This window comes from Strigops habroptila, chromosome 20 (assembly GCF_004027225.2).
Source record: "Strigops habroptila isolate Jane chromosome 20, bStrHab1.2.pri, whole genome shotgun sequence".
Lineage (NCBI taxonomy): Eukaryota > Metazoa > Chordata > Aves > Psittaciformes > Psittacidae > Strigops > Strigops habroptila.
Genome location: NC_044296.2, coordinates 4,850,020 through 4,874,278, shown reverse-complemented (window position 1 = coordinate 4,874,278; position 24,259 = coordinate 4,850,020). Strand labels below are relative to the sequence as shown.

The 24,259-nt window shown below is 53.9% G+C and overlaps 4 protein-coding genes across 5 annotated transcripts in view; 2 read left to right on the top strand and 2 right to left on the bottom strand.

Moving 5' to 3' along the window:
• Nucleotides 1–51: 51 nt before the first annotated feature.
• FEM1A (fem-1 homolog A) lies at nucleotides 52–4,236 on the top strand. The gene is given in 9 exon segments (XM_030509667.1): nucleotides 52–296; nucleotides 298–387; nucleotides 390–587; nucleotides 589–687; nucleotides 689–781; nucleotides 783–821; nucleotides 823–898; nucleotides 901–1,011; nucleotides 1,014–4,236. Coding segments are annotated over 9 exon segments (2,043 nt in total). The 5' UTR covers nucleotides 52–257; the 3' UTR covers nucleotides 2,312–4,236.
• A 3,851-nt stretch (nucleotides 4,237–8,087) lies between these two features.
• Nucleotides 8,088–10,884, bottom strand: TICAM1 (toll like receptor adaptor molecule 1). The gene has a single exon (XM_030509666.2). The coding sequence runs from the start codon at nucleotides 10,465–10,467 to the stop codon at nucleotides 8,392–8,394; it is 2,076 nt and encodes a 691-aa protein (XP_030365526.1). The 5' UTR covers nucleotides 10,468–10,884; the 3' UTR covers nucleotides 8,088–8,391.
• A 1,304-nt stretch (nucleotides 10,885–12,188) lies between these two features.
• On the bottom strand, nucleotides 12,189–17,708 carry LOC115618269 (perilipin-3-like). The gene is made up of 8 exons (XM_030509665.1): nucleotides 17,608–17,708; nucleotides 16,936–17,131; nucleotides 16,263–16,345; nucleotides 15,479–15,940; nucleotides 14,662–15,238; nucleotides 14,064–14,260; nucleotides 13,746–13,874; nucleotides 12,189–13,661 (listed from the first exon to the last, which is right to left on the bottom strand). The coding sequence occupies exons 1-8, from the start codon at nucleotides 17,665–17,667 to the stop codon at nucleotides 13,101–13,103; spliced, it is 2,265 nt and encodes a 754-aa protein (XP_030365525.1). The 5' UTR covers nucleotides 17,668–17,708; the 3' UTR covers nucleotides 12,189–13,100.
• The window catches only part of UHRF1 (ubiquitin like with PHD and ring finger domains 1), a 28,122-nt gene continuing 18,071 nt past the window's right edge, over nucleotides 14,209–24,259 (top strand). Inside the window, exon 1 of one of the 2 annotated variants that reach the window (XM_030509671.1) lies at nucleotides 14,209–14,380. The gene's annotated coding sequence lies outside the window, so the exon portion shown is untranslated. Of the gene's footprint in view, nucleotides 14,406–24,259 lie in introns of both variants that reach the window. The other variant, XM_030509669.1, reaches the window with a different exon arrangement.

Here is a 24,259-nt window from a genome sequence, read left to right as displayed (position 1 = left end):
CATCCTCCTCCTCCCGGCCCGCCCCTCGCCCAGCAGGCGCCATTTTGTTTTCGCGGTCCAACCGTAAGAGGCGGCCGGGCGGAGGGATCGGAGGTTGCTGCGCTGAGGTGAGCGGGTTCCGGCCGGGCGCCTCCGGCCTCGCAGGGCTCCGTCCCCCCCGCCCCGGGGCCCGCCCGCCGCCGCCCCTCGCCCCGGGCCGAGTTGGGAGCGCGGAGGAGCAGCTGGTCCATGGCCAGGAGGTGCCCGGTGCGGTCGCCATGGACCTGCGCACGGCCGTGTACAACGCGGCCCGCGATGGGGAAGCTGAAGCTGCTGCAGAAGCTGCTGGGCAGCCGGAGCCGGGAGGAGCTGGAGGCGCTGACGGCAGGGCCCGGCGGCGGCGATGGCCCCCGGCGGAGGGGAGCACCCCGCTGCTGATCGCCGCCCGGCACGGGCACCTGGAGGTGGTGGAGTACCTGCTGGATCACTGCGGAGCCCGCGTGGAGGAGGGGGGATCCGTCAACTTCGACGGGGAGACCATCGAGGGGGCCCCGCCGCTGTGGGCAGCTTCTGCCGCCGGGCACCTGGGGGTGGTTCGCAGCCTCCTGGGATCACGGTGCCTCCGTGAACCAGACCACGCTGACCAACTCCACGCCGCTGCGGGCCGCCTGCTTCGATGGGCACCTCGAGATCGTGCGTTACCTGGTCGGGGGAGCGCGGGGCAGATCTGGAAGTAGCCAACCGGCACGGACACACTTGTTTGATGATCTCTTGCTACAAAGGGCACCGGGAGATTGCACGGTTACTTGTTAGAGAAAGGGGCTGATGTCAACCGCCGGAGCGGTGAAGGGGAATACAGCCCTGCACGACTGCGCCGAGTCCGGCAGCCTGGAGATCCTGCAGCTCCTGCTCCGCTCCAAGCCCGCATGGAGAAGGATGGCTACGGCATGACCCCTCTGCTGGCTGCCAGTGTCACCGGGCACACCAACATTGTGGAGTACCTCATCCAAGGAGGGCTGCAGCAGGAGGACGAGGGTTGCGGGGAAACCAAAACGGGACCTGTGCATCAGGTGGGAGCCATCAGAGGTGCTGTGGCGCTGGCAAGGAAGCTCCTCAGGGCTGTGGTGAAGAGACGTGTGAGAGATGTTGTGCCTCAGCTTCCAGTCAGGATGAGCAGCAGGTCCCTAACGTGTTCTGCACTCGAGAGGCTGCTGTGGAAGCGCTGGAGTTGCTGGGTGCCACGTTTGTGGATAAGAAACGAGACCTTTTGGGAGCCCACAAGTACTGGCGAAGGGCGATGGAGCTTCGCTGTGAGGGGGGGCAATACCTGCCTAAACCTGAGCCCCGGCAGCTGGTGCTGGCCTATGACTATTCCCGGGAAGTGAGTTCTCTGGAGGAACTGGAAGCCTTGATCACTGATCCGGATGAGATGCGCATGCAGGCGCTGCTGATCCGAGAGCGCATCCTGGGGCCTTCCCACCCTGACACTTCCTATTACATCCGTTACCGAGGAGCCGTCTACGCTGACTCCGGCAACTTCGAGCGCTGCATTAACCTGTGGAAGTACGCCCTGGACATGCAGCAAGGCAACCTGGAGCCTCTCAGCCCCATGACTGCCAGCAGCTTCCTTTCCTTCGCTGAGCTTTTCTCTTACGTGCTTCAGGACCGCTCCAAAGGCACTTTAGCTACTCACCTGGGCTTCTCAGACCTCATGGGAGTCCTAAGCAAAGGGGTCCGGGAGGTGGAGAGAGCTCTTGTGCATGGCAAGGACCCTGTAGTTGACTCAGCACAGTTCACCAAGACACTGGCCATTATCCTTCACCTGGTTTTCCTGCTGGAGAAGGTGGAGTGCACCCCGGAGCAGGAGCACCAGAAGCGCCAGGCCATCTACCGCCTGCTCAAGTGCAGCCCCCGGGCCAAGAACGGCTTCACTCCCTTGCATATGGCTGTGGACAAAGATACCACAACAGTGGGACGTTATCCCGTGGGCAAGTTCCCGTCGCTCCACGTTGTGAACTTGCTGCTGGAGTGTGGGGCTGACCCCGACAGCCGTGACTACGACAACAACACCCCGCTGCACATTGCTGCCCGCAACAACTGCCCGCTCATCATGAGCGCCCTGATGGAGGCTGGAGCCCATATGGATGCCACCAATGCCTTCAAGCAGACTGCTTATGAGCTGCTGGATGAGAAGCTGCTCACCAAGAGCATGATGCAGCCGTTCAATTACATCACCCTCCAGTGCCTTGCTGCTCGCGCCCTGGACAAGCACAAGATTCCCTACAAGGGTTTCATCCCCGAGGAGCTGGAAGCCTTCATTGAACTGCATTAGAGAGGGAGAGCTGGAGTCCCCAGCCTCTCCCATCACCTCTTCCACCCCACGGAGGTCGTGCAGCCTGAGATCTCAGGCCGTCCTTGCCTAGCTGCCGAAGGCCGTTGCTGTGCTGAGGTGGGATGTGAGCTTTGTCCTCAGCTGTCACCATGAAGCTGGCGTGTGCAGGGCTAGGGGAAGAGGAGGCTCGAGAGCCCATGGCTGCCCCTCGGTGGTGTCATCTGCAGGTACCAGATAGCTCCAGTGCACTGTATCCAGAGAAGGCTGCAGCCCCTGGCCTCTCCCATGCCAACCGTCTTGTCCTGAGAAGGAAGGACCATGGAGATTCCCTGGGACCTGCTGCCTCTCCCGTTAGTGCCGGATTAACTCAGCATTAAGCTTCGGAGCAGCTACCCATCACACATGTGCTCTAGCCCTTCCCATCCCACGTACCGAGCAGATAGGAATGCAAGTGAGGAATAAAACATCTTCCAACTAATTCTTTTCCCACCCCCTTTCTCAGATTTGGGACAGGCCGAGCGGAAGAGCCGAGTGGCTTGTGCTCTGCTGAGGTAGTCGCCTTGCATGGCAGTAGGGCTGGGTGTGCTCAGGATGGGGTTTGTTTCTCCCTTGGTTGGCCAAGTAGCAAGTGGTGGTAAAGGCCGGAGATGTCCACGATGGTGCATAAAGCTGGGTTATTTTTTCTCTTTTAGAGCCAGGCCCTATCTATGCTGCAAGACTTCTTCAATCCTGTAAGATAGAGTAAGGTCAGTTCTGGTTATAGAGTTTCATCAAGAGATGGTGGGTTTTATGACTGGGGAGGGAAAGCTGCTCCCTTCAACACACAACATTACCGTGGCATTCAGGCTCGTGGCTCGCCCGTTCTTGCAACGTTCCCTCCCTCCCCTGCCCCGAGGTCCTTTAGCTCCCAAGGGCAGCAGGGATCGAGGTGGATGTGGCCAGGTTCAGAGCCAAACCAGTGCACCTCGAACCATCTTTGAGGATGTGCTTTGGCAAACCCTCCAGGATGGGAGGGAGCTGTGGGTGGGGTGCTTGGATGGGTGTTAAAGCAGGTGAGTGTTGCTGGCACGTTTACATGAGGGTGGTCTGAAGGAAGAAACAAGAAAGAAATGAAAGTTAAAGGTGCCTCCTTGTTCTGCTGAGGTTTGTTGGTATCAATCAATTGGGCTCTTCCTTATCCCAGTCTGGAACCCTGCCTGGGGGGGGTTGTTAGCTTCTGCTTTTGGCTTTTGATTCTTTTTGCGACTTCACTGAGGATGGTGCTACTTCAAAGGTTGAATTTGGAATCTCACTTGGCTACTGTTTGGGCAAACTCCTGCTTGAGTTAGGATGTGCACCCAGCCCGGTCTCCTCTTGAAGCCCTCCCTGTCGGGGTGGTGGTGGCCTCTCTGAGCAGCACCCTCCTTGGTGGTAAACACCCAGTGGTGGGGAACATGAGGCTGTTGCAGCAGTTGATCTTGCAGGGGGAGAGACTGGGCTTTGGCAGCCTGTGGCTCAGTGCCTGGCCCTGGGCAGGCTGGAAGCCACAGTTGGGGGTGAAGCAGCTGCTCTGAGCTCGGAGAAAGGTCAGGAACTGGGAGAGCAGAACCCTGGCAACCAAGCATGCACTAGATGCTACGGAAGCTTCTCTGCTTGTATTTATAAGCCAGCCTATCCACATGCCTCACTAACCCAACGCTCTGCCCCTTCGAGCTGTTGTAGATCTGCCGTTACAGTTTTGCAGTGTTCACTATAACCTTTATTTATAAAGCCAGGAGGTCTCACTTGTCTGGAGCTGTCAAGTGCAGAGTTAGTTGAGCTGCCTTCTAGTTTCTGTTTCCTTTTGGCTGAAACCTGAACTCGACTGCAGGAATGGAAATTTGTTCCTTTGTGAGCTGATGAGCGCTCTTAACTTTAAATAATAAACCAACAAATGGCTGCTAGAATGCAAGTGCCTTGGCGTTCTTGGTGGTGAGCCTCCCTTTTCACCTTGTTTCCTAAGGATGCTACACTGGTGGCTGTGGAAATGCTGGGGGTTTGCAATCAGCAGATGGGATTGTTTCATGTCATCGTTCCTCCTGGGAAAAGCCAGTCTGCCCTGTGATTGCAGGCATCTCCCTTGGCAATGACACTGAGGTGACACCTCTCTTCATGTACTTGCCTTATCTATATCCAGGACTTGTAGCAACAGGACAAGGGGTGATGGGTTTAAACTGCAACAGGGGAAGTTCAGGTTAGAAATAAGGCAGAAGTGAGGGTGCTGAGGTGCTGGCACAGGGTGCCCAGAGAAGCTGTGGCTGCCCCATCCCTGGCAGTGTTCAAGGCCAGGTTGGACACAGGGGCTTGGAGCAAGCTGCTCTAGTGGAAGGTGTCCCTGCCCGGGGCAGGGGTTGGAGCTGGAGGAGCTTTAAGGTCCCTTCAACCTAAACCATTCCGTGAAGCTGTTCTGCTTCCTCAGGTGTGACCTGCCTCAGCTGGGCACAGCAAGCAGGAAGAGGGCTTCATCAGTTCATGTTGCTCAGCCCTACCTCTGTCAGTGGGAGGTATGAAGCAGACAGAGGAATCAGAGGTGCTGGAGTTAGTTCCACACAAGGATTTGCATTTCCAAAGATCCACTCGTGTAGAAGAGCCTCAAGGAGGAGAGAGTACTTTGTGTGATAGAAAATGGCTTTAATTTTTGCTCTCTTTTAACACATAAAGGATCTGTAATGACACAGGAAGGACCCAGCAATCCAACGTTGATGGTGATTACTGGCTGGGAGAAATGACTGCATGAATTCAGGAGTAATTTCAATGAACAGTCCATAGTTCTTGTAGGTGTTGTCTGGGCCAGCTCCAGTCCATGGGGCAAACCAGAGGCTTGTGGGGAGCAGGGAAACGTTTCAGGCATGGTTGTATCTGAGTAACTCTCTTGGGCAGAGAGTGGAGGGTGGTTTTGTGCTGAGGTGGCTGCACACCCTCCTGTAGCTCTCCAGGAGCCCTGCCATATGCTGCCATGGACAAACCAGCTGCTTTTTGTTCCTTTCTTCAAACCCAAGATGTCCCTTTTCTCTCTTGGATCCCGGTGATTGTCCCTTGGGAAAATAAAGCCTCTCATTGATGCAGGTTTCCTTAGCAATGCCACAGGGGTGAGGGATTCACTGGGCTTTTCCTGCAGGCAGTTGCTGGTGCCCTTCCATGGATGTCTTTGGAGCCTCCTAATGCCATGAGATCCCTGTTGACAAAGTGGCCTGGAGCACAAAGCTGGAGGTGCCGTGCCTGCACTTCCCATGTTCCCAGAGAAACTGGGGAAGGACGAGGGGGGGTCACAGGCACACGTGCGCTCTCCCGCTGAACACAGGGTGGCAAAGCTCCTTTCCAGGGTGAGCAACAGCAAAGAGGGCCCTGAAAATGTGGGAAGCTCTTCAGTGGAATCTGCTCCCAGCAACCTTCGATCTCGTTGAACACACAGAGAGGGCTTCAAACCCCAAACCCTGCAATCCTTTACGGTCTGCTGCCACGGCTTTCCCTGGCTCCAGGGCAAGCAGGCTGGATGTGACTCTGCCGAGGTTGTTTACAAGCTGGAGCAACTTCCAGTTGCCTTGTTTTGCATGAGGTTGTATTAATAGAAAGCTGAGGAGCGGGGAAGGAGTGAGGGGTATGTCTGCTCCCCACGGGAGGAGCACAGCAGCAACTGCAGCGTGACGGGGAGAGCAGTAACACAACACCTACAGAGCAGGGGTGACGTAGAGGAGGCTAAATAGGGATGGAGAAGGAATCCAGGCACTTGGAGGACTCCAGCAGGCTCTATGTAAAGAGTAAATGGGTTAATCCATTGTCACTGGGTCCTTCCAAGTTAAAAGCTGAACTGGTTCAAAGCTGGAAGCCAACAACTGATGGCAGGTTTTAAATAGCAATGTTGTATTTATGGGGTTCTTGTTCTGCTCAGGACAGAGAGGGCTTGGATTTGTCCAAGCCTGGCCTTTTGTTCTCTACCAAGGACGTCCAGGAGGAGTTCAGCCTCCTTGAGCTGCTGGGGAGGGAAGCAGAGAAACCTGTGGCCAGACCCATGAGGAAGGACCTGTGGCCTCTTGAAGAGGAAATGCTGTGGGACTGAGCTCCAGAACTCTTGCCACTTATTTCCTTGTTGCAGTTTAAGAGCAGGGGCACATCAGCTCTGAGCTCCTCCATCTGGTGGTGCCCAGGAGCTTGCTCTGAGGTTGGGTCAGTGCCTGGGCTCTCCAGCAGCACCCTGCAGACACCCTCAGCCCCTCCTGAGGGGCAGGAGCTGCTGGGAAATAGAGGCAGCAATTGCAGCTTTCCCCAGGGCGGGTGGAGGGGACTGTCCCCCTCATGGTTACCTGCTGTCCTCTGAGGAGCCAGGACTAAGCAGAGACTCCCCTTGTGTTCTCCTCTCATGAATGCGGGGATTCATGTCTTGCTGTGAGCTTTCTTTAGTAGGCTGGTACTTGCTTGGGAGGGTGCTCTTGGTGCAGAATGAGCTTGAGGCAGACGGAGCCAAAGAGGAAGAGGAGTGGGAATTGGACAGTCTTCAGCCCCGTGAGCAGTCTCCCCGAGAGGGGATTAACATCAGCTCCACAGTCTTTGCTTCAAGGGCTTAGTAACGTCTTACATAGGTGTTGGGTGTAAGGCGTGGATGGTTCTTGGGCACAAGACTCCAATCCAGAAGTGGGCCCTGTGAGTGCCCACCGTGGGCAGTCCCAGCTCCAGCCTGGCCTGTAGGAGCCCTGTGCTTTGGCTGCCAGACCCTGGTGACTCCTCTCCCTTTGAAACCTTCGGGACAGGGTTTCAGAGTGACCTGAGTGCACACACCCCTGCAGAAATAGCCCAAATGGGGTCCCCTCCCTCTTATCAGTCACACTGGCCTTTGAGGTCCACCGTGGTGAGGACCTGGCAGCGCCGGGGCTCCTTCCTCACAGCGGGAGTTGACTCCAGAGCTCTGCGGTCCCATCTGCAGTGGTGGCTTTGGGCTGACCTCTACTGACGGAGCAGGCAAACGGCTGCAGCAGAAGCTGTTGGAGGAGGAGTGTGGGGCTGGGGCTTTGCTTCAGCTGCCTCCTTGTGTTAAAAGCTCAGGAGATACCTGCCAGGTATATCCCTCCCCCAGGTCCTGCAGGATACCTCCCCCATTCCTGCCTTTCTCCACCCCTTCTGCATTGCTCCGCTCAACGCTTTCAGTTTCTGCTCAACGCTTTCGCTTTCCTCACAGAAGCTTCCCCTCAAAGGAAGTTACACAGAGGGGGGGAATGTGCACAGAACACTCCTCTGTGCACCCCCAGGCTGAGAGCACCCTGCTCCCACCTCTGACTTGTACAAGCAGGTGAGAATGGAGGAATGGACACGCAGCTTCTGCCTCAAACCTCCTCCACATTTCCCCCTCTCATTCCACCTTCATGAAGTAATTGTCCTCCCTCCTCTCCAAGCCCTGCTCTGCTGTAAAGATCCTTCTTTCCCCTTGGTCCTGGTGGGTAATCCCAGTTCTTTGATAGTTTTCTTCAATACAAAACCCTTTCAAGCCCTGCCGAAGGGGTCCTGGGCAATTCCATCTTTCACCACCCAAACTGCTCTCGCTGCAGTTCCTGAGGGGAACCGGGAAGCGATTCCTGCTGCCCCAGGCGGGGGTCTGCAGCCCCTTGGGAGTCGGAAGCTGCTTTCCTGAACCTCCCTGGCTCTGATGTGAGCGTGTGCCATGTCCCAGCCCCCTCCACCCCCGAGGTACAGACACACACCCCAGTTTTCCAGCTATTCCTGGCTGCCCCTTTGGGAATTCTACAGGGAAGAACTGGAGAAACACAAGTCAATTAATTAGAATTTATTTCTAAACCCATCCAGAAGCCTCAAAATCAAGAGTTTTCTCAGTTAAAAAGTCTTTTCTCATTTACTTACAAAGAAGCAGAAGGAAAATAGTCTCAGGAGACTGCAGCCTCTTTCGTCCAACACAAAAGCAGGTCATTTTCTCCTGTGCTCCAGGAACGTGGCACTTTTAACCCCCAGTGAAATAAAAGCAGTGCCAGTCCCAGCAGAATCACTCATTTTGGGTTTAAAACTAAGCGTGAGCAGCTCCAGCCTTGGCTGACTTGCTGCTCCTCTGATCAAACACTCTACCTGGAGTCTTCCTCAGTGGCCTTTGGACCTGGTGTGACAGTTTCGACCTGCATCACGTTGTGGTTGCCGATCTGAACCATGCGGGCGTTCTGGATGATGAGGGGTGGGATGCCTCCTGCACCCGGCAGCACGTTGTAGTGGCCTGAGGGGGGCTGGCCAGGAGGAGAACCCATGTGAGCAGGCCTGTGGCCACCTCCAGCGGGGGGGCACCACTGGTGGGGTGGGTGCTCCAGCAGTGGGGGCCGTGTTGCCGATGGAGGGATGGAGCCAAGGTTCAGGGCAGCCACGTTCGGCAGCGTTCGGTACCGCTCCTCTCGCAGCTGCAGTTTCTTTCTCTGCAGCAGGTCCCAGGAGTCTTTCTTCTCATTGATCCTGCTGGTGGTAAAGGTGTTCCGCACTGTCCGGGAGAAGCCAGGAGATTTCTCATCCAAAGGTGTGAGCCCACCAAGCACAGCAGGAATCTGGCTCCACTGCAGGGGGTTCTCCTCGGGTATAAAAGGGATGACTGAGTCGCGCTTGGCTGGATTCATGATGGACTCCATCAGAGCAGTGTTTGTCTGAAACATACAGAGGTCGCACGGGAAGTTCTTGGTCAGCAGAAGGATGATGAAAGCAGAGTTTTCCATAGCATCCTGGAAGCAAGTCATATGGCTGCGTCCAGCAATGGCAAAGTTCTCACAGAGTGTAGCACCGTTGGGAACCCCCATGTTCTCCAGCAGGTCCTTGACCCGATGGGCAACGATCTCATCTTCACTAGCATGCAGGACAACAAAAGTGAAGAACTTTCCACCATCTGGCTCTGATGCGGGACCTGGTTCTGCAGTTTGGAGAGGAGGAGGCCAGGCAAGAGAGGGGGATGAGTGGGAGCGTGGGGGATATGGCAAGTTGGAATGAGGTCCCTGAAGAGGGGGAAGGGTTGAGGAGAAGGAATAGGTCGGAGGAGGAAGTGAACGAGTTGAAATGGAAGCAGATGCAGAGTTAGAAGGAATGCCTCCTGGAACATGGGACTCCTCCGTGAACACGTGGGCAGGACCAGTACCCACTGCAGCCCTTGAGGCAGGAAGACCTGTAGATGATTGCTTTTCCCCTTGCTTTCTGTCTGTGTTTTCTTTTGGCACCTGAGGTTCTGCTGCCACTGTGCTGGAGACATCACTGCTTTCAACAGGTTGGTTCACAGCACCCATCGTGGGGTCAGGAATGGGGACAGTTGGATGACGTGAACCGGCCTGTGGCGCGTTCTCCGCTGGGAGGACTTGGGCAGGATGAGAGCTGGGTCTGGTGCAGGTTGTTCCCTGCAGGCCACGGCTCTGCCTGTCCCCGTCAGGCTGTTGTGCACGCGCCGGGGGGGGGGTCTGGCTCTGAAGAACGACTGTTGGTGACGCGCTGATCTCGAAGTGACTGGGGAAAGAGGGATCCTCCAAGGAGCACGAGGGGCTCTCCGAGGAGCGCAAACTCCGCGGGCCTGAAAGGCGTGACAGGTCTGAGTTGATGCCTGTCTGCACCGGAGAACTTCTCACCACGTAGTTTGGGGTGGCTGGAAGGAGAAATCCTGCGGCCGCATCAGATCTCAGCGTCTGCCGTTTGTCACCTGAGGCCCTGCTGGCAGCAGGGCCGTGTTCTCCCTGCTCCCTGGGTGGAATGCTGCTGAGTGGTCCCGGTGGAGTTTCCTTGCAGGCTTCGCTGGCAGCCTGGCAGGCTTTCTCCATGGCTTCATGGCTGCACAGTTTCTCCTTCACCAGCACTGTGTAGATCTGGGCCAGAAGCTCCATGGCACCCGCATCCAGCTCGGGAGGCTGCAAATCCTCCCCATCTTCCTGCACTCCTGCAGCGCCCAGTTTGGTCTGGTGGACATACTGGGCTGCCCGGTTATCTCCCAAGGCATCCAAACAAATTCTTGCTTCCGTTTCTTGCCCCAGAGCAAGCAGAACCATGGCTTGCAGCAGTTTGCTGCTGGGCCCAAATACCAAGTGCTTCAGTTTATGTTTGAGGTTCAGGAGTTTTTCTTGAGGGATCTGGGATAGAATATGAAAAACGTCCTCAAAGCTGGGCTGGAGCTGGGTGCTCTGCGCCATCTCCTCAGCTGCTGGCCTGGACCATTGACCAAGGCAGCATGGATGGAAGGGGGGTTTCACAGCACTTGAAGGTTTGTTTCTCTGTGATGCTCTGGCCACACGTCACGTACTGCCCAAGCGATGGCTCTTTGCTGCTCAGGAGCTCATCTCAGAACTGGCGTGTCTCTGTCCTGAGGAACCTGTGAGAAGAACACAGGACAACGTTCAAAACTCGTGATGTGGGGCGCTGGGGGGATGCTCCAGCTCTCCCTCGCAGCTTTAAAGTACTTTCGCATCTCTTCAGCGCTTGCAGGTCTGCCGGTGCTCCACACGTTATCCCAAGCCTGTTATTAAGCAATGAGCACGTTCTCTGCGTTCAGGTCACGTTAATTACAACTGTTTTGAACTAATTGCTCAACTAATAATACATTGAGGTAAATCCAAGTGTCTTGTCTCCTCCAGGCAGCTGGTTCCAGGGGCCTCGCAGGCTCCTTGTGGTGGGCAGTGAGGAATAAAGCACACTTACAGGAAACCCTTTCAGATTGCTCCTGCCGGGAGGGTTGTAACCTCTGCCAGGCGGCCTCATGTAACTGGGGACTTTGTATCTCCATCTGCTCCCTGAGCCCTGTTAAACCCTTGCACTCACCAGAGGCCTCTGCCCAGGGTTGAATTAAACAGCAGGATGTGCCTGGAGCGGGGCAGCGGGTGCCTGGAGGGTCCCTGCTCACAGGCACTGACTGAGCCGGGCAGAAGAGTTTTCCCTATTTAAAGGGAAGGGCAGCAAACGGGCCGGAATCGCTCGGGACGGCGGAAAGTTTGTCATTTCAAATGGCTTCTTTTTCCCGTCTCATAAAAATCCTCCCATTGCCCAATGAACGAGCTCAAGCCACGCGTGAGGAACTTGCCGGCTCTTCCCATGAAAACCTCCCGGGTCACTGAAACGGTGGCAGGAGGCGAGGGCGGCCCCGGGACCCCCCCACCCCCGGCAGCTCGGGGCTGCGCTTCCGCCCGTTGACTCACCGCGGAGCCCCGTCCCCTTCCTTGTCCCGTTCCTCGCTCCGTGTGCCGGGCGCCCCCCGCTCCCGGCCCGGCTCCGGGGCTGCCCGCGGGGGGCCGTGTGGCGGCGAGGCCGGCTCCCCCCGGTGCCCGGGCCGGGGCCAGGCGGGAGCGATCCGGGCGGCCGGAGCCCGCAAGCACACGAGGAAGCGGCGGGGAGCGGGGCGGAGCGTGCGCGGCGGGGCCGGGCGGGCCGGCACCCGGGTAGGAGCAGGTCGGGCCCGCGGGAAGGGACCCTCCCCCCGGAGCCTTGGCACCGGCTTTTGCCTGTAGCGAGGGGCTGGCGGCGTTACCGACCCCTGTGTCCAACCTGGCCTTGAACACTGCCAGGGATGGGGCAGCCACAGCTTCTCTGGGCACCCTGTGCCAGCGCCTCAGCACCCTCACAGGGAAGAGCTTCTGCCTCAGAGCTCATCTCAATCTCCCCTCTGGCAGGTTAAAGCCATTCCCCTTGGCCTGTCCCTTGCCCGAAGCCCCTCTCAAGGTTTCTCAATGAAGATACGTTTCTGCTCAAGCCTGAGGCAGAACCTGGTACCTCCTGAGAGCAGTGGGCTTGGATTTTCCTCCAGCAAGATCAGGGAAACAGCAGCTGTCCAGGGAAGTGATTCATTAAATGCAAGCTTGCTCACACCTCAGGCTAAGGGAGAACACAGCACTGCATCTTTAGACACACACAGACACAGGTATTTCTTTAGACACAGGTCATGCTTTATTCTGACGCCTGCTTGCCATTATTCCAGCCTTGGCATAGGGACCATGCCAGGATAGGAGTTACCAAAATAAGTTACATTAAAAATGATGACAAAGCATTGTTTGCTAGGAAAATGCCCAGCACTTATCAGCCCTATTTTAATAGTAGGATATCCTGTCACTGTGCAGAGTAACTCCTGGCAAAAGCTGCCTCAGTTACCAGCTTCCCGATGGCTGCAAAGCGTGTCCTGCATGGCGTTACTCACACACAAACAGATCATCCCTGAAGTCAAGATAATCCCCCTGCAAATTGCCATGCTTAAAAGAAAATCCCACCTTGCTCAGTGTTTCTCTATGAAAGAAAGTGTTTGATCCATAAGGAGAAGCCCCTTTTTGAGGCAGCCTCTTCCCCCCTCTGCCCCAATCTGGGGCTGAGCCTCGCTGGAAGCACAACAGGCAGAAAGGAAGTTAACCTGTAACATGGATGTTTAAAACTTGCAGGAGGAGGGAAACTCTCCAAGGTGAAGCACATCCTCCCCAAGAGCTCTGCAGCTTGGATGAATTAAAACCAAACCCAACATTAACCTGCAGCTGAGATCACTGCTTCTCTCCCACAGCTTGTTTCAGCAAGAAACCCCCATTCGCACACATCTGGGCTGACTTAAGAAGCCAAAGTAGAGGGAGGGCCCCATCTTCCCTTTCAGTGCAGCAGCAGGATTTACAAAGAATAGCAGATCAAGATACAGAATCACCCCACTTTGCTTTGAGTCTCCTTCCAGACTACATCTTACTGTAAGCTCAGTGAGGGAGCAGGAGGCACTTCTGGCACGATTGGCAGTTGGGCACATGCTAAAGAGACAAAAGTGGTGTTTTAGCCAGGGAGCCATGGCCAGGAGAGCTGGAATTGTTCAGAGATCCTCCTCTGGTGCTTTAGTTTTTACCTCCTTTGCAGCCAGTGCCACCTCTGTGTCTTTCTCTGCCTTCTCTTCCAGCTTCTCTAGCACCTCACACCCTTCCCCCAGGATCTCATGTGCTCCCTTTGGTTCTTCAGGTGTCTTTGCCCCCTCCTTTGGTGATGTGGCCTTTTCCAGCACAGGTGATTTTATTGGAGTTGCCAAATCCTTCTTCTTCTGCTTTCTGCTCCCCTGTGACACATTAGCTATTGCCCTGAAGGGCCCCACAACCCAGTTTAGAGGAGTGTGCTGAGTTACATACTCAAAGAGTTCATCTAGGGACCTCCGGGCTTCTGCCACACGGTCCTGGCTCTGGGTCAGGGTGGTGCTGGAGAGGTCCTGGAAAGACACAGCACTGGAAAAAGATCTGTGGAGCTTGTGGATGTTTCGAGTGGCCTGATACACAGCTTCTTGGATGTTGCTGGGGAGGCCTTGGATGCTGGCTTTCAGGTTCTCATAAACAAGTTGTAGCTGCTGGGTGATGATATGCAGCATAGCTAGAGTCCGTGACTCTACCTGATGGGAAAGAGATAGAGCTCAGTTACTAGAGCAGGTGAGAGGCATCAAGAGGCCTGGTTAAATACACCCTTCTAGGGATACCTCTACTTGGGAGGCAGTTTTGACTTGGTTTCCTTTGGGTTGGGTCAGGCTCCAGTCCACCCACAGCCGATAGAGCTTCTCCTGCGCGTCCAGAAGCTTCTGGCCAATCTCCCCTTTCACAGATTCAATCTGAGGGGAGAAAGTGAGAGGAAGAGCCTGGATTGCAAGCACACACAATCAGAGCAGCACCAGTGCTTCCCTCCCAGGGAGGGATCCAAGGTGACATACAGCTGGTACAGGATGGAGGAAGAGCTTCCAGCTGGAGAGTAGGGCAGGAAGGCTACAGACAGGAGGAAAGAGGGAAGAGCAGGGTTGTACCAGTTTTATTGTGAGCTGGAGCCGTGAGAGAGTGTCCTGGGTGCTTTGCCTGACACGCTGCAGTTTGGCCAGGGAGAGGTGGTAGGCTCGGCGCCGCACTTTGTTAGACAGGGAACCCAGGCGCACAAAGTAACTCTTGTTCTGTCTCTGCTCCTCCACAGAAGCCATCCCAAATCCCTCAGAGGTGGCCAGTTTACCTGGAGGAAACAAGAAGAGAGCTGTAGCTGTGCTCCGCTCGCCCAGCTGGAAGGGGAGGAAGAGGGAAGATCACCCATTGAAAATCACGAAGGCTGAAGCTTGCTGTGCAAACAGGCGAGGTTTGTAGTTGCTCAGATGTTAAAGGTAGGTTGGTCCCTGCTCAACGTGTTCTCTTCAGATAAGCAGACTTGACAGATAGGTTGAAGCATGTACCCACGTGTGTATTTGCCTTGAGGCTGATGGGCAAGGACCAGCTAGCAAATGCTTGCTCTGTCCCAGCATTGGTGACAAACTCAGAGCTACCTGGCTACTTCAGAAGATGAGCCTTGCAGTGTCAGCTGCTCTCTAGTCAGCCTCTCAAGGCCTTGCATTTACAACCGCCAACCAAGCATTTTCTCACCTAGTTCCTCCTCTGTCATGGGGAGGTAGTGATCCACCAGGTCTTCTGATATACCCAGGACAGCTTCCACACCACCTCCCACTGCTTGGCTCACTGCCTTGGCTTTGCTTATGCTGTTGGTCACCACTGAGTTGGTCATTTCCACACCCTCCTGGAGAGCCTCTCTGCCCTGCTCCAGGGCTGTATTTATTTTGTTAGTAATGGTGCCATATGCAGCATCCAGAGCTGTACCGACTGTGGAAGTGACCACTGATTTGGTCTTCTCAACACCATCTTGAACAGCCTCTTTGGTTAGGTCCATGGCTTCAGTCACCTTGTTGGTCACAAGGTCCTTGGCACCCTGGGCAGCCTCCACAGCAGCAGTAATAGTAGAAGCTACAGCAGACTTGGTCTGTCCAATGCTGTCCTCCACCATGTGTTTACTGAGGTCCACTGCTTCAGTCACCTTGTTGGTCACAAGGTCCTTGGCACCCTGGGCAGCCTCCACAGCATTGACAATAGTGGAAGCAACAGCAGATTTGGTCCGTCCAACACTGTCTTCCACAATATGTTTACTGAAGTCCACTGCCTCTGTCACCTTGTTAGTCACAAGGTCCTTGGCACCCTGGGCAGCCTCCACAGCATTGACAATAGTAGAAGCAACGGCAGACTTGGTCTGTCCAATGCTGTCCTCCACCATGTGCTTACTGAGGTCCACTGCTTCAGTCACCTTGTTGGTCACAAGGTCCTTGGCACCCTGGGCAGCCTCCACTGCTTCAGTCACTTTGTTGGTCACAAGGTCCTTGGCACCCTGGGCAGCCTCCACTGCTTCAGTCACCTTGTTGGTCACAAGGTCCTTGGCACCCTGGGCAGCCTCCACTGCTTCAGTCACTTTGTTGGTCACAAGGTCCTTGGCACCCTGGGCAGCCTCCACTGCTTCAGTCACCTTGTTGGTCACAAGGTCCTTGGCACCCTGGGCAGCCTCCACAGCATTGACAATAGTAGAAGCTACAGCAGACTTGGTCTGTCCAATGCTGTCCTCCACCATGTGTTTAGTGAGGTCCACTGCTTCGGTCACCTTGTTGGCCACAAGGTCCTTGGCACCATGAGCAGCCTCCACAGCACTGTTAATAGTGGAGGTGACCACTGACCTGGTCAGCTTGACACTGTCCCCAACAACATTTTTAGTGAGGTCCACAGCTTCAGTCACTTTATTGGCCATTGCTTCTTTTGCCTCGCAGGCAGCATCCATAGCAGATGTCACTTTGGTGGCAACCAGCTGCTTGGTGTCTGAGATTACCTACAACAGGGAGAGGCAGAGAAAGTGACTTTGTTTTTCCCTGAAATAGGTTTTCCCTCCCTGTAGTAGCTTTTCCCTACAGCTAAATTGTGCTTGCAGCCTTGTGGGAGAGCGGGGAAGTCTGTACACTGTATTTACACGGACATGCTGAAGGCATCTCTCCAGCTTTCATCAGTTCACAGTGCCTCCTCTAGCCCATCCCAGGGCCTGAGCTGACAAAGCAGTGCTGCTGAAGTTTGTTTCCCCATATTCTGTACCCATAACAGTTCCATCAAGCAAGAGACAAGTCATGGCTTCCCATAAGGAAAAGCCTTTCATTTACCTTATCTGCTGGCTGTTGAAGAAAAGGCAAGTTCTCCTCCAGCTGATCCAGTCCTTTACAGGCATATTCATTTACAAGTGCAACTAGAAAATACAACAGATATTGGTTTATTCTTCAGTTGGGAGAGGAGCTTTTGACCTTACAATGGCCAACACTGGATACTCATGAAAGCAAGCTCCCCCTCAGATCATCTTTCCGGGGTGGGGTGGCTTGTTGGAAGAGTGAACAAACCCTACAATTAGGCAGCTTTAAATAGCCTCCATTTTGCCTTCTCATAGCTATTGGCAGCACACTGCTCCAGCTGGAGTGTAATACTTGCCCTGGGTGGGTAGGACAATCAGTCTTAAAGGGTTGAGAAGTGCTGGGATGGGACAGACTGAGCTATATCCAAGGCAGACACTGCTACTACCAGTTGGGATGCTCATAGCTTAGAGAGATAAAGAGCAAGGAGGTTTTGGTTGGTGATTTAAAGGAAGCACAGACAAGAGGCCAATCTTTGTTTCGGCTGTTAACAATGTTGTGTCCATTGAGCAGCTGGGAGCTGCCGAGTGGAAGACTCAGTGCTACAATTAACTAGAACAATGTGCTATAGGAGATGGATATCACCCAACAGGCACATGAAGGTCCCCTCCCCACCTACTTGTCTGTGTAGAAAGGGTCACTCTTCACTTACTTTGGGGCTCAAGCTGGTTCAGGATGGGCTGTGCCCCACCAACCACGCTACCTACTGCAACAGCAGCCACGGTCTCAGCCACGCTGCAGACACCACTGAGGCAAGGATGTGTCTCCTTGGTGTAGTTGTAGGCAGATGAGACCAGGTTAAATGCAGAGTTGAACAAGGGCAAGCTGGTTACTCGATTGACAGCACTCTAAAACCCAAGAGAAATAAATGACATTAGAGACCCCAGCCTCAAGCTGTGAGTGAATACAAGCCATGTGCCTATGCAGAAGGGTCCTAAGGAGATATCCAGTTCATCTCCTCATCCTTCTTAAACTCAGAGTTGAAGAGACTCATCCAAAAACTGACAGCACGTCAGTGAGAAGCCAGGATTAAAAGTTCAGGCTCCGGGCCCATGAATTCTGAGTCACTCTGAGTTTCAGCACCAAACCCAGATGTGGAAACAGGACCTGTAAGAGCTCATGTTTCAGAATTACTTGAGCCAGCCCTGAAGTTCTCTTGAGCTTCTCTATCAAGTGAGTTTAGATTTAGCCACAGCTCCATATGGTTAATCTTTCTGTTACTCCCAGCCTGGTTTTGAGGTGCGGACAGACATGAGCTCACTCGTGTATCTCAGCAGGGAGTTTAACTGTTGCATGTTAGAGTTCTATCTGCCCTGGCACCTACCGCTTGCTGCTGTTCCTCAGACTTCAGCACATCCTTTTTTGTGGTCTTCTCTGATGCCATACTGAATTCAGCTGCAGCTGAAAGCAAAACCAAGAGTAGAACAGCGTGAGTACAGCTTCATTTCCTCCAGTGAATTCAAGTCCTAGCAAAACTGGTGAAAAGCAGAGAGCACCAAAGTTGGGATCCATCATTCAGCATGTCCTAGGAACATCAGTGTGGCATCACTCACCTTTCTTTGAAGGGTAAAGATGTTTAAGAGGCTCGAGGATTTGTGATGTGCACATATTCATGTAGGACAAGGAGTATACTCAGTCGCCTCCCTCAATCCCCAAGCAGCCAAATACTTTAAATAACCATCCTACTTATTTTATTGCTGATAACATTTACCTGGCTTCAAAGTAGCAGCTTAGAAGTGGGTGAGAACTCTCTTAGCTGTCCTGCATTTTGTGTGTGGGGGGTTGACCCTGTCTGGATGCCACATGCCCACCAAGCTGCCCTATGGAGAGCAAATCTAAGTGAGGAATCACTGAATGTTGTCTCACTCAATTACTGTCCTTCTACAAGCCCTGCTGAAATGGAGCTGCAGCAGGGCAGGTTGTTACAGTAATCTAAATAGGTTTTGTTTTTAACAGGTGGCAAATTCAAACAGTTTAATAATGGAGCTTAAACCCAGAAATATTTGTTTTGAGAAAAGCTAAACCTGTCAAAACTTGCTTCATCCCCTTTAAGGGGCAAAAGCTCTCAGAATCCCCCCACTTTGTCTGAAGTAGAGATGGGTTTTCAAATGGCTTCATCCCTTTTCCTCTTTGGGAGAAAAAAAAGAAGAGACTGGCAAGACTTCAGCTCCCCTCCAGAAAGGTGGCAGAGACTGCCCAGAGATGCTGAAACAGCAATGGGCTTATTTCACCTGATTTCACCTTCAGTGTTGATAGCCCCTTTCCTCTAGAGGATCCTTTGCAAAGGATGTTTAGCTGAGAGTCATTTAGTCACCCCACTGCGCCCGTGTTCAGGGTGGGGAACTTCTGTCAACTTCCCCACCACTACCAGCTCCAGCAACAGGGGCAGACGCAGCTCAGGGAAGGATACGAAGATCCTTTGAAGCTTTCCTGGTGTTCTCATCCTGCTGCCCAGCGAGGCAGGAAATCTCTCCTCACTTCCTGTGAAACCAAACCTCAGAAGTGTTCTCATGACATCACGGGATTAAAGAACTTCAAGTATAAAAATGATGCAGTATCTTGAGTGGGTATTGGCTTCCCCAGCATAGATTTAGGTCGGTATCTGGACATTCCAGTATCGGGTGATAATCCAGAATTGCTTCTTACCCGTAGCCAGGCACAGCAGGGATTTCAGCATATTTGTTCTTCAGTGCAGCATCTGCTTTTCTCTCCCATGCCAGTTAATCCCTATTCTTAGAACTGCTATGGCATTTTCCAGTGGAAAGCCCCCAAACCAAAATTCCTCACAAACTGGATTCCCAAGGCAAGCACTGCTCCAGGCTCACTGGAAGACTCTACCCCCCAAAACTTGCCATCTGACTCAGGAAGAGACCATTGTCTCGTTTCTTGTGTTCTTTGACTTGCATAAGGGTTTTATTTTCCTGTGGAAACAGGAACAGAGAGCTGGGGAAGAAGTAGTGAAACAAGCATTTGTCAGCCCTGGCCTTTGGCTAGAGCCAGGGGAGGCTTCTTAGGAGGTAACTTGGCAGGATGACAAACACTGCTGCATGATCCATGCAATTAGTCAGCATTTTAGTGGGACACAGAGCGCTCCATGTCTACAGCAAAGTGGTCCCAAAAGCTGGGACCTCCAGCATCTCAAGTGAGAGGCTCTTGTGGTAACCACCCTGCCCAGGGTGCTCCCGGCTTTAACAGCACTGCAGAAACACAGCTTGAACTTTATCAGCCTGGGAGAACTGCTCCACACAAAAGCAGGGCTTGAACATAGTCCCAAAGTCCACAGGCTTTGCTCACTCAGTGCTTATTCCTCTTGCTCTGCTTTAGGGCAAGTTTGTTGGTTTTTGGAAGCCAAGGCGGCTGGATCAGTCTGCAGCCCTGTCGCAGGGCAAAGCACAGCTATTTCCACACCACTGCAAACAAACCCTTTGGTCAGAGTAAAACACTTCTAGATAGGTGGGAGAAACTCAACGGCAGAGCATCTTCCTGGCCTTGGTGTCAGGGTTAGCGCCACAGCAAAGAAAGGAGAGGACTCTGGTTGCTAGCAGAAGTCAGAAGTAACTCCTCACCTGGTGGAAAAACTAGTTTAAGGTTAGAACCAACCTCTGAAGTACTAGGAACCTGTCTTAATTATGGATGCAACTGTGTCTGATAATCCTTGCAGCACAGTCATGTTAGAACATGGTTTGCTCTCCACGTAGGAGGAATTAGGTGTGTTGCAATGCTAGTATCTGTGGTGCATGAGCCCACAGCATGGGTTTAGTTTCTTTTTTCCCTGCAAAAATGCTGAGCAGACCTCGTTTTCCTTTCGAGATCACAGGAAAGCACAGTGCTTGGTACTTCTGGTGGGTTGCTTCAGAATCCTTTGGAGGAAGGCACAGTTTCAAGCCAGGGTAGTTGCAAGTGGGAATCCCAACAGAGAGACCCCACACATGTGGGGGAACCACAAGGCAGGAGAGCAGAAACAGCATCACCAGTTGCTTTGGTTACAGTTTGCTTTGGATGTAAAATGACAAGCGGATGGTTTCATACCATTGCTCCATCAGAAATACTAGGTCACTACTGGAGAAAGTTGAAAGTTGGGAGGAGGGGATGTTGCTGGAATATGTGTAGTCCGCAGTGTGTGCATGTCTGGGCACGTGTGTGTGTGCTCAGGAGCATGTGTATCTCTATGGGGAGACATGTGTGTATGTCTATGTGCATTTCTGAACCGGCGTTGCACGCCTGTGAGACTGCAGCATCCCTTTGCTGCGGCGTTTCTCAGCATGTGCAGCCTAATGAGCCAGCACAGCAGAGTTAATTGAGGGGACAGACAAGCAGAGCTTGTCATTAAGGAAAGCACTGCGGCAGGTACCGGTGACAAGATGCTGCCTGTCCCCCCAGGCTGATGGCAGCCCCTGCGGGGGATGATGACAGCCTGAGTCCCCAGGAAAGACGGCTGAGAGCATCCCACATGCTGCAACCCTTGCCCAGGGCTGGCTCCATTAGCAAAAGCAGCCGGGGAGTGGGAATTGCTGCTGCCTGCATGGAGGAATAAATCTGCCAGCCTCAGCAGGACAGGGCTGTATCCTGCCCACAGCCCTGTTGGCACCTTCCACATGGAGCATGTTGGTGCTGACACACACTTGTGCAGCATGATGATGACCTGGCAGTCAAAGCTGTCCTCTCAGCTCCCACCATCTTTTTCATCTTCAGAAAGATGAAACTCTTCAGCACACATTTCTAGCATGGCAAAATAGCTCAACTGCTGGTCATTGCCTGAACTGGGTGAACCAGCAAGAGCAGCAGGTCCGACTGTCACAGCCAGTGCCACGCGTTAGCCTGGCAGCAGGACAAGTCCCTTCCTGCTGGGGCTTGATTCCTGTCACCCTGACGATGACCATCACGCACACAACTAGTCCTTTAACTTGGGTAAGGCTTTTCTTTTCCTCTGGAAAGAAGCTCTGCCCCATGAAGATCAGATCATGTTAGGCTGGGCTGCAGACCGGGGGTAGGATCTTGTTGTTTAGGGAGCTTTTCTCCTTTCCAAAAGTGTTTTACCTTGGGAAAACAGATTGAGCCATAGCTGCATGCCTGCTCAATAGCTTAACTGGCAATTCCTTAATGACCCTTTTGGAAAACAAAGCTGAAGGAGTGCTTTAGCTATGAGCAGGGAGGGCTAATCAGGGCTCATTGGTGGTGAAAGCACTTATTTACATTCTTTTCGAGATTTGCCACTGATACCCCACTTACTAGAGCTGCAGAACTGGGTCACAGGGTGTCTGCTGCAGTGGGAATGGCACTGCCCACAGCCAAGGGAGGCCTCTGGAGATGCTCTGAGGGCAGAGCTTGCTTTAGGAAGAGGATCAGATCATCTTCAACCTTGACCTTAGGACATCCGTTTTGGAATTGCTGGCGGAGGTGCTCATCTAACCTTTCTGGAAAGCCATCAGCATTAGGGAACCTCAAAGATTAAAGCCACACTTCCAAGAGAAATCAAGCACCACAACCAGTGGCTGTAGGTCAGTAACTCCTTGGGACAGAGTTACCATAAGCTACTAGAATTTGGAGGTACTTTAGGAAAGAGGAAAGGGGGTTTAATTAAAACAGCTTCTCAGCTTCCCAGTGCTTCCCATTTCCCATCTTTCCTTGAGAACAGACCTCAGCTTCAGGCAGAGGCTGTAACTTGCAGAGCAAGCAGCACGCTGCTCTTTAACACGCATTTCCATCTGGAAGTTTCAGCAGAACCAGCTTCGGTAATTGAAGCCCTTTGCAGCCATACACAGTTTCAGGTAGTCACCAAGCCACATTGAAAACCTTGTTGGTCTTGAGAAACACAAAGCTAGTTTGCCAAGGGCTCCCTGCAGCAGGCGGGCAGAGCCACACGCGGATGCAGCCTCCGTCTGCAGACATCCCGTGCTCTTGAGCAAGAGGCGCCTTGTCACTCCAGCCACCCCCTTTGTGAGCTCTATTATCATGCCTGCACCGAATGATCATGTGAAATAGCTACAGGCAGGGCTGGAAGCACTGTCAACAGGAAGGGAATGCCCAACTGATCAGCTGCCTCCTGAAGTACATACCGCTTCCCCCAGCATCACCGCGGGTCATGGCCGGGGTGCGCATCCCACACTGGCTGGGGGAGAGAGCTGCCTCCAATGCACCCCCTCGCATAGCTTTGATCTTCAGCAGACAACAAGCAAAAAAGAGCTTTCGGGCCCAAAGCTGCTCAATCACAGACACATGGCATTATCAAGAAGTCTAGGAAGCCTTTAGAGAAGGCTCTGAAGCCTTTCAACTCTTGCCCAAGGCACAGCAGATACAGCATGACACCATAAGATGTCACCTTTGGCCTCAGAAAGCCAAGACACCCCCCACCCACAGATGGGGAAAGCAGCAGAAACACAGCACACAGCTCTGTGCTTCCCCAGGGAGCTGGGAAAGCCCCTCGGCAGGGGCAGTTCAGCCTTAGCGCAGCCAGGAGATCTAGGGATGGAGCCAGCTCCAAGCCCTGTCCCCACCATCCGTCCCTGGGAGGGCTGCAAAGAGCCACCCCGGGCAAGAGGCTGCAGAGCCCCTGGGTAAACAAGGAGCATCCTGGGGGGGGGGGGTCCCCCCAGCCCGGATCCAAGCCACAGTCCCACATGCACCACCCCACAGCCCAGCCTCACCTGGCTCCTCCGCTCCCAGTGCTGACAGCACAGGTAGTGCTGCACCTCGCCTGCATAAATACCCCCGAGGGCTGATGGGCAGCTCAGGGAGCCAATCGAGACGCTGCAGGTGCTGCCCTGGCCAATGGGGAGGGGAGGGCAGGGAGAGGGGCGGGAGCTGTGGGTGCGGGAGGCAGGTGGGGGCCCCTCCAGGGTGCTGCTGGTGTTGGGGTGCTGCTGGTTGGTGCCCCCAAAGAGGGACATCGCTGCCGGGGTGTCCATCCTCAAGCACTGCAGGGGCCATGCGATGGGGTCCGTTGCCCCACAGCAACCCTGGACAGGGAGGTGGTGGTGGGGGATGCAGGTGATGGAAGTCTGTGGGAATCCAAGTTGTGGTTGTGAAATGGGCTCAGCCCGTCACCCTGCAGGCACCGCTCCTGCTCCCATGCCTCGGCTTACTCTCTGAGTGGGGTGATCCTGCTTGCCACCATGCCAGCCCAAACACTGCCGCCTTCTTCAGGACACCAAGAAAGGCTTGGCCAGAGAGCGAGCTAGTCCTGACAAGGGAGCCTGTATGAAAGATGGGACAGACTTTTAGTAGGGCCTGTAGCGATAGGACAAGGGGGAATTGTTTTAAATTAAAGGAGGGGAAATTCAGGCTTAGATGTAAGGAAGAATTTTTATACAGTGAGTGTGGTAAAACAATGAAGCAAGTTGCACAGAGAGGTGGTAGAAGCCCCATCCCTGGCAGTGCTCAAGGCCAGGTTGGACACAGGGGCTTGGAGCAACCTGCTCTAGTGGAAGGTGTCCCTGCGTGTGGCAGGGGGTTGGAGCTGGATGAGCTTTAAGGTCCCTTCCAACCCAGACCAGTCTGGGACTCTATGATTCTATGAAACACCATCGCAAAGACCTGCTCATGAAGGTGTATCTGTGATTGTAGGGACACGGACCCAAGAGTGGGCCTTGCCTGTCATCCACAGTGGGGATGTGAAACACGTCCTCAGCCTGGGCTTCACTGCAGCGCTGGAGCTGCTTGGAAAGAGGGTGCTGGGGCAGGAGCCCAGCCCCGTTCCCCAGGGCAGGGGCCTGTTCCCTGGGTGGGTACGTGCAGCTTGTGCTTGGCTTCTCCCCCAGAGCGGCTGCGTTAGCAGCGAGTGGCGCGGTTGGGGAGTCCATGCGCGGGTGGTGGAGCTTATCAGGCCAACGGCTGCTCCTCCTGTCGGCATCACAGATATCATCAAGCAGTTCCAGAGAAGTGGGACGTGGGGTCTGTGATGTGGAAACATCACTCGGCTCCGATGTGTTCTTGGCAGAGCTCTCCTGCCCTGCAGCGTGGGTGCTGTAACTACCCAA

Bases quoted from the DNA above. Each gene is read 5' to 3' on its own strand.
- TICAM1 (XM_030509666.2), bottom strand. From the start codon at position 10,467: ATGGCGCAGAGCACCCAGCTCCAGCCCAGCTTTGAGGACGTTTTTCAT.
- LOC115618269 (XM_030509665.1), bottom strand. From the start codon at position 17,667: ATGGCATCAGAGAAGACCACAAAAAAGGATGTGCTGAAGTCTGAGGAA. The intron at 17,132-17,607 runs GTAGGTGCCAGG...CTTGGGTTTTAG, and splicing joins CTGAGGAACAGCAGCAAGCG to AGTGCTGTCAATCGAGTAAC. The intron at 13,875-14,063 runs GTACAACCCTGC...TTCTCCCCTCAG, and splicing joins TCCAGCTCACAATAAAACTG to ATTGAATCTGTGAAAGGGGA.